General features: G+C 40.0%; 1 protein-coding gene across 6 annotated transcripts in view; it reads left to right on the plus strand.

Moving 5' to 3' along the window:
* TNRC6B (trinucleotide repeat containing adaptor 6B) overlaps nucleotides 1–15254 on the plus strand; it is a 246723-nt gene that overhangs the window by 162940 nt on the left and 68529 nt on the right. For all 6 annotated transcript variants that reach the window (XM_081309335.1, XM_081309338.1, XM_081309333.1 and 3 more), the window contains 2 exons: nucleotides 7238–7325; nucleotides 12559–12580. In XM_081309335.1, coding sequence (XP_081165461.1) covers nucleotides 7238–7325; nucleotides 12559–12580 — 110 coding nt within the window. The remainder of the gene's footprint in view (nucleotides 1–7237; nucleotides 7326–12558; nucleotides 12581–15254) is intronic.

Raw genomic sequence — 15254 nt, forward strand, 5'->3', positions numbered from 1 at the left:
TTTTAATCCTGAATTGAGTGTGCCTAGGCTTTTTCTTCACTGTTTTATAAAATTGCCAAGATTATCTTTGTCTTTTAAGGAAATAGATGATTGTACAAATCGTGTGTGTGTGTGTGTGTGTGTGTACGTGTGTGTATGTGTGTGATGTGTTTTTTTAAACTTCTGTCTAACTCTGTGTTTGTGTTGGGCAGAGTTCTTAGTGTGCAGACAGAAGTGTGCACTCCCATTGGTGCACCAGGATTATTAAATGGTGATATTCTTTCCTGGCTGCTTGACAGGCATAGCCTCTGGGACCACATCATTCTTGTCTATTCCCTGACAAGATGGGTACCCTGTGTGTTCTCCATTGAAGTTACACATAAGTGCACCTTATTGACAGCATAAATGACATCTCTGTATCTGGTCTTAAGAGAGTCTGGGAAATAGGATAACAGGAGCTTAGAACTGGTATTGACAAAGCTGATGTATATCCATACCTCCATAAATGAGAATAGCAGGCTTAGATGGTCATTACATCCTTGACATTGCTGGTAAAAGAATTTTCTTGTGAATTATGTGGTAGGGGAATGTTTCAAATAACTTTGTGGTGGCCAGCAGCTCAGGAGACTGAGGCAGGAGTATCACAAATTCAAAGTCAGCCTCGGCAATGGCGAGGCACTAAGCAACTCAGTGAGACCCTGTCTCTAAGTTAAATACAGAATAGGGCTGGGGATATGGCTCGGTGATCAAGGGCCCCTGAGTTTAATCCCTGGTACCCCCCAAATTAAGTAAAATTAAAAGGACAGGGATATGGCTCAGGGGTTACCTATTGCTGGATTCAATCCCTGGTACAAACAACAACAACAAAAAACTAAATTACCTTGTGGTACCCTGTGTGTCTATCTAATATACTTAAGGAACACTTGATTGATAAAATTAATGACCACTGCAATATAGTAGGGTGAATTGTAGATTCTAGAGTCTTTTTGGAAATGCATTTCTTGGATTCTTGGGATTAAATGATTTCTAAAGATCCTTTTGGCTCCTGTGTGACTCTCATAAGAGCCATTAACAAGATGATTTAAACTAGATGACTTAACAGCATTTTTATAGGAGACCAAAAAATGAATCAAAGTTTGAAGCTTTTGTTTTTATACTTGAAGTTTTTATTGCAGTAATTGTAGATTTGCATGAGGTTTTCAGACTATCACAGAGGATTTCCATGTGCTCTTTACTCAATTTCCAAATGGTACAATCTGTGGGTTATTTAGATTTCTCCAGTTTTATGTGTGTGTGTGTGTGTGTGTGTGTGTGTGTGTGTTTCTATAGTTTTATCAATATAGGTTTATGTATTCACCACCACTATCAAGGTACAGAGCAATGCCCTCACCACAGAGTCAACCATACCTGCTTCATCCTCACCTGCAATCTCTGGCAACCAAGAAATATCTTATAAGTACTATCATATAATACCTAGCCTTTGATATTGACTATTGTCACTCAGCCTGATTGCCTGGAGATTTATCCAAGTTTTTCGTGTTTTAAGTTTGTTCCTTTTTAATTTGGAAGATTTTTTTTTTTTTTTTTTTTTTTTTTTTTTACAGTGTTGGTTTGTCTCTGGGCTGTTTCCCGTGTCAGGTGGATGGTTGTACATGTTCAGGTCTGTCTGCCCTCATTGTGTGGAGCTGATTCTGAACTTTGGCACTGAGGATGCTGCCACACTTACCACAGTGTCAGGGATAGGTTTTGAAGCTGTTGTGCTCCTGGGTGTCTGTAGCCATTTTCCTGTTAAGTTGAGCCCTGGCTCTTTGTCTGCGTGGAGGTTCTTAGTAAGGGTTGTCCTCTAGTCAGTGTTACTTCTGGAGATTTACTACCTTCAAGTCTGAAGTTGTCAGCCCTGCCTGTCCATGCTCAGGGCATTCAGGAACCATTGTTTGGGAGTCCAGTTTGTTCAGAGAAGTTGTTCTCTTTCCTGCTGTAGCACAGCCACGAGTTCACACATCTCCAGTTCAGGGGTGTTAAGACACCAAAGGCACTGCAGGCTCTCCTCAGAGTACCCAAGGTATCATAAAGGTGGCACCAACAGAAGAGCACAGACTCTGGCCCTGGAGGTGTTGTCTGGAAGCAGAAACAAGATGAAGCTGTTTGAAAAGCTGGACTGAGAGTACCGAGAGAGCTGGCAGGAGTGGCCCTCGTTTGCCACTGAGCACTCGGCCTCAGGATCTGGCATCAAGTAGGCACCAAAATAATGAATGAGTGAGGTAGAAAAGAAGCTTTTAGGCAGAGGCCCTGGTGTGGTGGGGGCTGCTACACGGTGAGCATGGGAAACCAAAGGGTCAGCGAGGGAGGGTAGAAGAGAAGAGTATCCTTCTCCATGTTCTCCCAAAAATAAAATCCCAAAATTCACACCAAGTACTTTTCTATCTGAGGACCACTCATTCACCAGATAATTTCATTTTTTCTTTCTTTCTTTCTTTTTTTTCTTTTTTCTTTTTTTTTATTTTTGAGAGAGTCTTAGAATGTTGCCCATGCTGGGCTCAAAACCTCCCGGGTCCCCAGCAGTCCTCCTTCCCTGGCCTCCGCAATAGCCAGGACCACAGGGGTACATCACTGTGCTCCCAAGATGACTTTCTTCACTTAGGTTTCTACTCAGATGTCACAGTCTCATAGAAGCAGTAAACATTTCATGTTCCCTGTCCCTTCTCCCTTGGACATTCTTGAGCCCCTTATCCATCTTTATTTTCTTTGTGTATTTCCTGGTCCTGTATATTCATCTCCTGTCTAGGATGTCAGCTTCCTAAGGGCAGGGACTTACCCTCTTTTGCCCACTGTTATGTTTGTGCTTGGATCAATGGCTGGCATGTCATGGTCACCTAGTGTATATCAGATGATTTCTTTCACTGTTAGGAGGTTTCCTGTAGATACATCTCCCACAGAAGGGGTAGAAAGTAGAGAGGGCTTCTTAACCATCCAGCATAAGGTGGTGCCCTCTCTCTCCCCTACCATTATCTATCAGCTCACCCTACCTCACCCCATCCTCTTCAGGGAAATGTGTATTTTATACATATATTTTGTAGTGTACCCTGTTTGTTACCTGTATCCCTTGCTGGAAGGCAAGGTCCCTGAAAGCTAGAGCCTGGTTTTGTTTCTGCCATATCCCAGAGCTCAGAAAAATGTCTAGCTCATGTTAGACACCTAATTAATGGATCAGTCTCTGGGCAACCTGGTAAGGGCAGGTAAAACACAGAGGGTCCCCAAACCATTCTTTGCCTGCCAGATCCCTGGTAAGAGCTGCGGTACAGAAGGTCATTCACAGGCCCAGATGCTGCCCATGACAGGTGGTGTCTACCTTGAGATGCTTCCAGGGCCACACAGAGGCAGGGTGTACACAGTTCCACATTGGGTATACACAGGAGGGCAAGGTTCTTGGGAACTGGAGTTGGCAGGCAAGATTTCATTGAAGCAAGTGGATATTGAGCCAGGACTTGACAGTTAGGTAAAATGTGTTGGGCAATAAAAGGGAGGATGATTTTTATGTCAGCAGTGAAGACTGGGTAAGGAAAACGTGGAGGCTGGACTGGCTTTGAGTGCCAGCACTTGGGCGCGTAGCCCAGCTCTCTGGCTCCTAGTTTTCCCCTGCAGGTCTCTAACCTTCAGAAGCTTAAGCTCTAGGCCACAGCAGGTGTTGGGGGGCTGTCAGCATCTTTGCTGTTATGGACCCAGATATACCGAGCAAGAGTCTTGCTGTGTCTCAGCTCAGGTGCATATTGGATAGTTTCCTTTTATTCAAGGGATAGCTCCCTTTACCCTTCACTCCCAACCCCAAGTGCTGGCTTCAGATCCAAGGTCTTGCACATGCTAGGGAAGTGCTCTACCACTGAGCTACATCCCTGGCAACAAGAATTACTTTCTTAAAAGCACTTGTACTCTCAACAGTGAGTACAGTAAATACATATATACATAAGTAAAAATTTGAATTGCTGTTGTATTATTTTTTCACCTTATAGGATTTTAATAGTTTGGGATTGTGAGTGATGCTTGCTGGTAAATCTTGTACTTAGCATGTTTAAGACCTGGATTCAATCCCCAGCACACACACCACTCACGCACGCGTGCGCACACACACACACACACACATAGAGGTTTCTATCATTCCAGATTTATTTTGAATTATAATACTTGTATCTTTGGTGTACCTATACTGTGCCTTAATTCTTCCAGTACTGACAAAAATTAAGTAGAAGTAACAAAGTCTTATCTACTGGGATGGCAAGCACAGTAGCTGGTATTAAACCCAGCTCCTAGACAACGTCAGGACCCACATGGAAGAGATTTGTACAACACCCTGGGTAAATGGCTGAGGCGGTTGGGGCTAGCAGCGCACATTGTAGCTGGGAGGGATTTGAGGGGCTCTGCTCTGTGTTCTGTACATGCCTGGAAGCCATGCGTTGCCTGGAGAGTACTGAGTACTCAGTGAATATTTTTACTGAATTTGTTGAATGAGTTAACTTGCAGTTTGGAAGGGGTTTTACATCTAATTGTATATGTAGAGATGAAGTTCTCTTCTAACTTCTATGCAGTATTTGGATCCACCTTCTCACCTGGCTTTTGTATTTGGTTGCTGCAGGAGAGGTTTGATTTTTGAGGTATAAAGCAGGTAATAGTTCTAAAGTGTATATTTGAATGAGAATTTGATCAGTGCTTCTCAGTCCTAGCTGCATGTTGGAACACTTGGGGGTGTGCTTGCTTTGGCAGCTTATATTCTAGAATTAGAACCACTGCGGGTGGGGGGCTTTAAAAGTCCCTAGCGATTTCTGTGTAATTGATCGGGAGTGCTGCCTGGGCAATAGTTTTGTGTTTGTTGTTTGGATTTTGTTTTGTTTTTGGAAACAGTCTCGAACTTAACAGAATTTGAATCTGTATGGTTTTGAAAAGCTTTCTTTTTTTCCCTCATTCATTTGAGAATAAACTGCTGACCCAGTGCCCCATCACCCGCAGTCCTTTCACCAACACTGTAGTATATCTCTAAACAAGCATTCTTCTGCAGACCACAGTACACCATCAACGGAAAACATCAGCATTGAGACCTTACTACCATTGACTCTGCAAGTGACATTGGTATTTATTGATATTTGTACTTCTGAATAGTGAAACAGTTCATGTTAATAATTAATTTTGATTCCGTCTCACAGGGTTTGTTTGCGTTTTCTCCCCTTCCATTTTTGTAACTCCTTTTCTCAATGGTGAGAAACCTGGCTGTTGTCATTCTTAATATATTTTTTTGTTGGTCAGTCCCTCTGTATGGCACCACCATCACCGGTTTCCTCCAGTGCGATTGTCCTCCACCCTCTGCTAGGGCTCTGACTCGGTGGAGGGATTTTGTAGAGCTCCATAAATGATGCTAATATGCCACCTGAGGTCGGAGAAAAGTGAATGCCACACTGAAGTCAGTGACAGGGTTTTAAAGTCAGGTTTGGCAAAGTAAATTCTCCCTAAGGAAATGAAATTTAAGAAGACTAAATTCTACAGAGATGCATGGTATCAAAACAACAACAACAACCCAAAAAAAACAAACAAACAAAAAACAGGGCAAAAGTACAGCCTGTCTGCTAAAATGCTTCAAAAAATACTTGTTTTGGAAATAAAACCACTTTTAGTGAGCAAGAATTTTAGTCTCTTTTCCTGAATTACCTGTTTATAGGAAAAGTATTTGAAAAGATTAGTTGTTTTTTAAGAATGTGTCTAATTAAAAACTTTCTTTTTACATTACCTTTCAAAAAGGAACTTTTTATTTTAGCATAATTTTAGACTTAGGAAAAAAATGGCAATTTGCTTTTTTAAAGCACCAGATATTTTAGCAGGCGATATTCAGGTAGCGGCTGCTCCTTTTCTGTAGTCAGCTTTACTATAAAATGTGGAAGCCTAGTTACAGGGACGTGGAACTCCATACTTTCCTTCTACCTAAAACCAGAGAAAGCAAGTTCTTAGAGCCAAATAACAGAACCAGTGGTCAGCCTGCATTAGGTGGTCAACATCCATCTGGCCAGATTTTGTAAACCCATTTGCATAGAGTGGCACCCTGCTGCAAGTGGTTTTCCTCCGAGAGCTTTATCACACCTAGACTGATGTATATATAACCTGAATCCACAGAAATCCAGCATTAGACTTGGGGATTGTCAGATTCCCAAGATCAAGGCCAGCCTCTACAATTTAGGAAAAACCTATTTTAAAAATAAAAAGGGCTGGGAATATAGTTCAGTGGCAGAGCACCTCTGGGCTCAATCCCCCATACTGGAAAAAAAATTTTTTTTTTTTTTTAAGAAAATTTGTAAAATATACAGCTCTTAAAAAATGTGAGCCAGGAGCCTTGGTACACACCTCTAATCCCAGTGACATGGGAGGCTGAGATAGGAGGATCTCAAGTTCAAGGTCAGTCTCAGCAACTTACTGAGACTCTGTCTCAAAGAGTAAAAAAAACAGAACTAGGGTGGGAGGTTGGCATTGTGGCTCAGTGGTAGAGTGGTTGCCTAGCACATGGGAGCACCACATACATACATACATACATACATACATACATAAAATAAAAATATTATGCCCATCTACAACTAAAAAGAGAAGTGGGGATGTAGCTCAGTTGTAAAGCCACCCCTGAGTTTAATCCCTAGCACCAAACAAACAAACCAGATGTAGAGGAAAAATAAGGAAAGGGGAAACAATTAAATTATAATAAATACATATAGACCATAATGGAGTTAACTTATTCTGCATTATTATGAATATTTCCATAAGCCAGTTGGATGTTGTTATATTCAAATTTGATCCTTTGCTGATTAGAAATACATTAATCTGGGCGGGGGTTGTAGCTCAGTGGTAGAGTGCTCAACTCATGTGTGGAAGGCACTGGGTTCTATCCTCAGCACCACATAAAAATAAAATAAAGGTATTGTGTCCATCTACAACTAAGAAAATATTAAGAAAAAAATACATTAATCCTGTGTGTGTGTGTGCTCACATGCATGTGTATTCTTTTGGCTAAATATTATTCAGACCACTTTAATAGACTTTATTGAAGTCAAACTTAATATTTTGTAGAAGGGATGATAAACCAAGATATGGGAATGCCTAATTGTGGTGAACTTTATGCGTACTTTCAGTTTAAGTAAAATGCTGTATTCTGTTCAGCCATAGAGATGAACTTTGCTACAGAAGTGGAGAGAATATAAATGTGTAACCTTCTGATGTGACTTTACTTTAACAGAGAGAAGGAGCAAGAAAGGGAAGAACAGTTAATGGAAGACAAGAAAAGGAAGAAAGAGGATAAAAAGAAAAAAGAAGCCACTCAGAAGGTGGGTTAACCAATTAAATGAGTCTCACATCTGTCCAGCTTGCAGAATAAGTGATTATCTTAGTAGCTTGGGTACCTGATGTCTTAATATTTCTACTTGAGACCTTAGTTTATTAAAAAAATAGTGAAGGAGAAATTTCAGTTATGCAAAGTTATGCACTAATCATAAAATGGATGTTGAACCACGCTGCCGCTGATCTATGAAAACAGCAGCACGGTGTTGAGGAAGGCGGGGCTGCCGGGCTCTGGACTCTTGTTATACATCCCTCTTTGTATCATAATCGAATCTTCACTATCTTATACAAGTTTGTAGACTTGACTCTTGAAAACCTGCTGGATTGTTCCCTGGTGTTCTTTTGGTTCATCCATAAAACTATTGTTTAGATGAGTTTATCTTTTGATAATTGCATCCAGAAATGTTCCTCAAAGGACCCAGTGTGCCTGCTAGTTTGATTTAGAGCATTCATGAATTTGAGGAATTTGCTTATAAGACATAGAGAAATGCTAGACGAAAAGAGAGGAGCAGGGCACACTGGTATATGCCTATCATCACAGTTACTCTGGAGGCCCAGGCAGAGAATCGCATATTTGAGACCAGCCAGGGTAATGGTAATTTTTTTTAAATTTTTTTTAGTCATAATTGGACACATTGCATTTATTTTATTTATTTATTTTTATGTGGTGCTGAGGATCAAACCCAGTGCTTTGCATATGCTAGGCTCTACCACTGAGTCACAACCTCAGCCCAGCCTGGGGAACTTAATGAGACCCTGTCTCAAAATGAAAAGGACTGGGGATATAGCTCCATGGTTCAGTTCCCAGTACTGAGTAGTGGAATCGGGGTGAAAAAGACAGCTGTCAGGTGTCAGTTGAAGCATTTGTGTGACAGCTATCAGAAGCAGAGAGTAGTCAGAACGCCCTGCACACACCCCATTGGCTTCTGAGCCTGGCCCCTTGCCCTGTCTGTCCCCTGCTTTCCCCTGACTCAGCAGAGTTCCTGCTGTGTTTTGGGGATGGTGAAGGGATTTGCTGCCAGTTTACCGCCACCTGAAACACTTGGGAAGCAGGGCCTCGTTGCTGTTTGCTAGTTATGGTGGCTGAGTTTAAGGAGGTGTAAATAGTTACACAGTTCAGAGGGACCTCTAGATGTAGAACAGTCAGGGCAATTGGACACAAGCCACCTTGAGACATAAGGGGCACTACAGGTTTTCCCAGCATCATTAGATATGACCATTTTCCATAATTTCATTTTTTGAAGTCTTGAAATAGACAATTAGTGAGGACCAGCATAAGAAAATTCCTGGAAAGATTTTAAGAATTGGGATTCATATGACCTTGCCATATTCAACATATGAAATATAATTTTATGTTTTCTGTATGACTTTATTTGATAAAGAACATTGATTGTTATTTGATGCTGCAATAGATTGCTGTGCTCTTTTAAGATTTTGTCTAGGGCTGGGGATGTGGCTCAAGCGGTAGCGCGCTTGCCTGGCATGCGTGCAGCCCGGGTTCGATCCTCAGCACCACATACCAACAAAGATGTTGTGTCCGCCGAGAACTAAAAAATAAATATTAAAAATTCTCTCTCTCTCTCTCTCTCCTCTCTCACTCTCTCTTTAAAAAAAAAAAAAAAGATTTTGTCTACTTTAATTTTGTTTGTTTCTACCTAATAGAGATATGTTTCCTGTCACAGCTGTCAGAGTACCTGCTTCACATTTGCTGTTCCTCTTCTAAGCTTGTTAGCTTGTCTAAAATTCTGGATAAGGAATCTGAAGAGAGGAAGCCACATAAGAACCCAGAAGCTTTTTTTGGGCACACAGCCACGTTGCTCAGCACTGAGGTTTCAGGGTGCAGTCACACCAGTACTAGGATGTTGGTGGCATTGTCCCAGTTGATTGTGGACTCCTGCCTGGGGTCTTTCACACCCTGACACCACCATAATTGGAGAAATGTGAGACTGAACCTCAGAGAAAACCTCCTTTCTTTCCAGGCACTCACACATTTCATCTACTAAATTGGTACAATAATCAGATTTTGTAGTCTTTGGGGATGGATGATTATAGGCTAGACACCAGGGGCCTTGAGTAGAGGCTGTTAACAAGATGACAAATAGCATGGTTGTTTTAGTCAATGTCCATTTCATCTTCATTTGTCACATAGATAACAGTTTTCTTAAAATAAAATTATCAATATCTAGAAATGACTAAAAAATGCATCTGTAAACTTTTATAGTATATTTCACTAATGGGAAAATAATTTAAAAGAGAGTATGGATGTAATGGAAAGTGAATTGGGTTTATTTCTGCAGATGATGTTGTTTTTGCAGTTTATGCATTTGGAAAACCACTTGAGTAATTTGAAGTAGCTAATTCTGAACAATAAAAACTTAGTTATTTCTCTTAAAATGATCTAGATCAGCTGATATAGAATCTAGACTGACATAGGCTGGTTGATGGCTTTTGATAATGTTTTGTTAACTGAGCCAATGCATAATTTCATAATTAAATTCCATTTTAGCAATTCTTTTTTTTTTTAAAGAGAGAGAATTTTTTTTTTTTTTAAAGAGAGAGAGAGAGAGAATTTTTTAATATTTATTTTTTAGTTCTCGGTGGACACAACATCTTTGTTGGTATGTGGTGCTGAGGATCGAACCCAGGCCGCACGCATGCCAGGCGAGCGCGCTACCGCTTGAGCCACATCCCCAGCCCCTCCATTTTAGCAATTCTGAGGAAAAAGCACAAAGTTTACCTTATTGTGAAGATAAGCTAGGAGGCATAAAATGTGCTGTAGTACATAGAATCATAGAGAAGGTGCCCAAGGTTTTGTTATGTGGTCACTTGTTCGACCAGCATGTCTTTCCACCTCTTTTCACTGTCTGATTCCTTGCCATATAACCATTTTTAGCATCTGTCTTCCCCTTCAGACTGGCTGGAAGTGTCTTGAAGTTTCATTCATGTTGTGTTACTAGTAACTGGGGCAGTGCCTGTGCCCTGTAGTCACTCAAATAACTAAGTGAGTGATCAAGAGTGAATGATGGGGCTGGGGTTGTGGTTAGTGGTAGAGCGCTTTCCTAGAGAGAGTGAGGCACTGGGTTGGATTCTCAGCCCCAAACATAAACAAACAAATAAACAAAGGTCCATTGACAACTAAAAAAGAAAAAAGAATGAATAATGGCAGGGTAGGGACGGACATCAGTGGTAGAGTGCTCTCCTAGCACGGCTAATTATAAAATTAGCTTTTATTTAAAGCTAAAACTAAATTACTTTCACACAGAAATTAAATGTGAGCCTTTTCCGCTGTTCTCAATGACTGTGTCACTCTACTGTTTCCAAAGCCACCCCTGAATATACCGTGTTAAGGTTTCCATTCATGAGGGAGGTGTCAAAGGAGGACTCTTCATTCATGAGGCTGATGATGCTAAAGGAGCATTGTGTGGTGTTGGCAGAACTCGTGCTTTGACCATGTAGCTTTTCACTGATTAGGGACTGGCTCTTTTAACAGGACAGACATTATAAGACATATTTGACATTATTTGTTTTATTACTTAAAAAACTATCTTCAAAGTGGGGTTGTAAGAAATATTTACAATGGTTTAAAACCTAAATTGCCTTAAGGAATTGTCATGTGAATGCAAATCCATTCATTTGTGGATAAGTGAGGGGTTATACAGGGGATTTTCAATAGATTTGAGCTCTGTAGCAATTAGTACTGGAAAACATTCATTTTAAGATACTGTGTTCCATGCTGGACTTGTAGCTCAGTGGTAGAGCACTTGCCTAGCATGTGTGAGGCACCGGGTTCGATCTTCAGCACCACAAAAATATAAATAAGTAAAGTAAAGGTATTGTACCATCTACAACTAAAAATATTAAAAAAAAAAAAAAGATACTGTGTTCCACAAATTCACTACTGTAGAATTAGCTTATCTTCTAATTCAAGAGTATAGGAGGGCCAGGGGTTGTAGCTCAGAGGAAGGTATTGTATTTACCTACAACTAAAAAACTAAATGGTTAAAAAAAACCAAAAAAACTAACTGATCTTTTTTTAAAAAAAAAAAAAAAAAGAAAGTAGGAGCATTCCAGGAAGTCCTACGAATGGATGGTTTAGCTGATTCAGAGTCTGAATCTGGGATTCAACTGGGATTCTTTTCGAGGTGGACTGGGTTAGCTACAGAACATACCCTTCAAAGATAATCATTTTTTCATGTAACCCAGTATGATCCCCAGCCACAACTCTTCTTTTGTAAGATTATGAATTCATTTTCTAATAATGTTTATTACAAAAGTCAGTTAACCAATGCAAAAGTGTTTTAAAAGATTAACAGGTCCCCCACTACCACCAGGGATTGAACCCAGGGGCACTGAACCATTGAGCCAAATCCCAACCAAGCCCTTTTTATTTTTTACTTTTGAAACAGGGTCTTACTGAGTTGCTTAGGACCTTGATAAGTTGCTGGGATTGGCTTTGAACTTGTGATCCTTCTGCCCCAGCCTCTGAGCTGCTGGGATTATAGGCATGTGCTACTGCACCTGACAAAATTTACATATTCATTCCAATCTTATTGTTCTACATCATGCAGTTTTAATATAACTTTGATAATAGCAAACATTCATTTAGCATTGGCACAGGATATCTGATCTAATCCTTAATATGGCCTTTTGTAGAGAGAGATTGTTATTATCTCCATTCAGCACATAAATGGAAAACTGAGATCGTACAGCCAGGAAAGTAGCAAGGCTTCGTTTCGAATCCTGCTTTCCCACCATGATCTCTGGTGTGTCTCATCATGGGTCCCTGAGGCTTTGCTGTTCAGATTTGAGATGAAAAGTATTTGAGTACATACTCATAGGGGAAACCTTTTATCTCTATGGCTCATTTAGTTTCTGGGCCACATTTTGTTTGATTTTTCTCTAGTTATAGCAGTCAGACTGGTAAACAACATTCCCAGTTCAGGAATCGCATCATTTAAAGAGTGTGAAGTGCATTTCAAGTTTTATTTTTATTTTTAGAATTCTTCCCAGTGGTGATCATGTAAGCTGTAGCTGGTCATGTGGGCATAGTCTCAAGAAGGGTGTCTGACTTGACTCTCAGCTGCTTTTACTGGGTTTCAACCCTGCCTGTGTACTGTGTATCTGACAACCTGAAATAACTGAGCTATCAGAATTAAAGTAGTCTTTATAGTTCTGAATTAAAAAGCAAATCTCATGTACTTGTGTCTGTTTATTTTGCAGGTCACGGAACAAAAAACCAAAGGTAAGATCTCCCCCCCCCCAACTCATTAGAATCTTTTGTTTAGATTTTGCACTGTTGACTCAGCCTTCAGTCTACTTAAAAGATAGAGGGTGTAGAGTCATTAAGGTGGGTTGTTTGCAGTCACTGAAGAGCATAATGACAAATTAAGAGAACTTGTATTAGAGTTCCTGTTTGGCTTGCCTTTTTTTTTTGGTACAGGGATTGAATCCAGAGGCTCTCTACCACTGATCTACCACATCCCCAGCCCTTTTTATTTTTTATTTGCTGAGGCTGGCCCCAAACTTGCAATCTTCCTGACTCAGCCTCCAAAGTAGCTGGGATTCCAGGAGTGCATTCTCACACCTGGCTAGAATTAAAACTTTTTAGGAGGTAAAAGAGTAAATACTGGATTTTTTAAAGTTTGAGTCATATAGGGTGCAGTGGTACATGCCTATAATCCCAGCGACTCAGGAAGCTTAGGAAGGAGGATTGCAAGTTTGAGGCCAGCCTCAGCAACTTTAGCAAGGCCCTAGGCAACTTAGATCCTATCTCATAATAAAAAGGGCTGAGGATTTGGCTCAGTGGTAAAGCGCTTCTGAGTTCAATTCCTGGGTACCAAAAAACAAAAATAAAAGTATGAGTCAGGATTTGGAACTGAACCTTTTCAAAACTTTACATGGAACAGTAACACAGAACACCACCTCCTAATTACGGATATGAACTACAGAGGGAAGTTATGTACCTTAACTACTTTGATCTATGGCAGCATCAAAATCATATTTCACATTAGTATATCCATATTCTCTTCTGAGCTAGAGCCTGGAATATGCTTTTTTTTTTTTCTTCACCAAATTGTTTAATTGGGGCATTATAGTTGTACATAATGGTGGGATATGTTATATATTTGTACCTGCACACAACATAACAATATAATTTGTCCAATATTATTCCCTGTATTTCCCCTTTTCCTTTCATCCTGCCTCACCCCAATCCATTTCTTCTACTGATCTTAGAATATGCTTTTTTAAACATAATTAATTTTGAGTAGGTTAACCATTTGAAAATAGTGTGATATGTTGCAAACAGAAACAGATAACCTTCAGGTCATTGTCAATAATGGTCTCCATCCTTTTTGGTTTTTGCTCTCCTTTTATTTTTGATTTTGTCGTTTTATCTGGTGATGATCACACTTTTGGTCAGTTCCCCTTAAGAATGGTGATTTAATTCCTTGAGATAGCTCTTATTGCTGCCTCCCTAAATATGTGCTTCTCAATTAGCTATGCATAGACTCATTTGTATACAGTGGTCAAAATGCACTAACTAGCTCAGGCCCTGGCCAGACTTTCATAGCCTCAGGCCATAGCCCTAGCAGATGTATTTTTGAAAAGCTCTGCAGGTGACCTTAGTGCACTAGAACTACTGCCCTGGATGAAGGGAATCAGAAGTGGCTGATCACTTAGGAGAGGAGAAAGGTGAGGGAGAGGTCAAGGCTGATGGGAGGCCCTCTAATGATTGGTTTCTCATTGTTTTATTTTGTTCTATTAGACTCTTAGTCCAAAGCATGTCACCCAGTGATGAAAGACCAATAAAGATAGTGCTAGCTTCTTAGGAAACTTTGTTATGGAAAACAAATTCTCACATAATTAGTATTACTGGAATATATTTCTCTTCAAAGAACATTTCAAAGAAGAATATAGCCTTTTTTATTTTATAGAGTGATTTAGAAAATAGAGAAACCATTATAAACTATATCTTAATTGGTTAGAGAGAATAGTATTTTCCCCTTGTCCATTCATCCGGTTCCCAGTCCAGGGTAGGCTTCTTTTGGGAAGTATCTTTGTAAATTACTTGATTGAAATATGAATTATACTTTATAGAAATAGTGTGTCAATATTTTTTAAACCAGCACACTGCTTAGAAAAGAACTTTTATTTATGGGAACAACAATTTAAAAAAATAGAATTTTCCTAGACAACGTAGGCTCTGTGGTTTTTGGAATGTGGTGATTTGAGTTCCTGGGCATGGCCACAAGTCTCATGCTCTTGAAGCCAGGTTCTAATTGTACTGTAGACCAGACTGTTCTGTATGATGAGTGGTATTTCTGTTGGAAAATTGAAAATCTACTAGGCATTGTTTCTCAAAAGAAAGAGGGACTTTTTTTGTTTTGTTTTTAGTGCCAGGTCTGTTCTCAAACACATTTGCCTGAGTCTTAAAAATCTAACTTTCCAAGATGGGTATGGTGATGCACACTTGTAATCCCAGGGGCTTTACAGGAGGCATGAGGATCACAAATTCAAGGCTGGCCTCAGCAATTTAGTGAGGCTGTAAGCAGCTTAGCGAGATCTCTCAAAATAAGAAGTGTTTAAGCACCCCTGGGTTCAATCCCTGGTACCAAAAGAAAAAAAAATTCCTTTCTATTCACTACCAAATTTTCCTTCCAGTAGGGTCTTTTTTCATGCCTACCAAAGATAGAATACAGCTTCATAGTCTCCATATTCTCCCTAACTCCAGCTCCTCAATCAGAAAACAAAGCCACATAATCCTAAAGTAATCTGAGAAGCCTGTCTTAGGTCTCTTAAGGGGTTTAGTTGTTAAAATGGAGGAGTAGACAGGAAGTAAAAATAAAAATTATTCCTGAGGTATGTTAGACTGTAAGTAGAGGGAGGTCCTGACCTTGCTAGTACTTTTTGCCCAG

The sequence above is a fragment of the Spermophilus citellus genome (assembly GCF_964194105.1).
Source record: "Spermophilus citellus genome assembly, chromosome: 10".
Classification (NCBI taxonomy): Eukaryota; Metazoa; Chordata; class Mammalia; order Rodentia; family Sciuridae; genus Spermophilus; species Spermophilus citellus.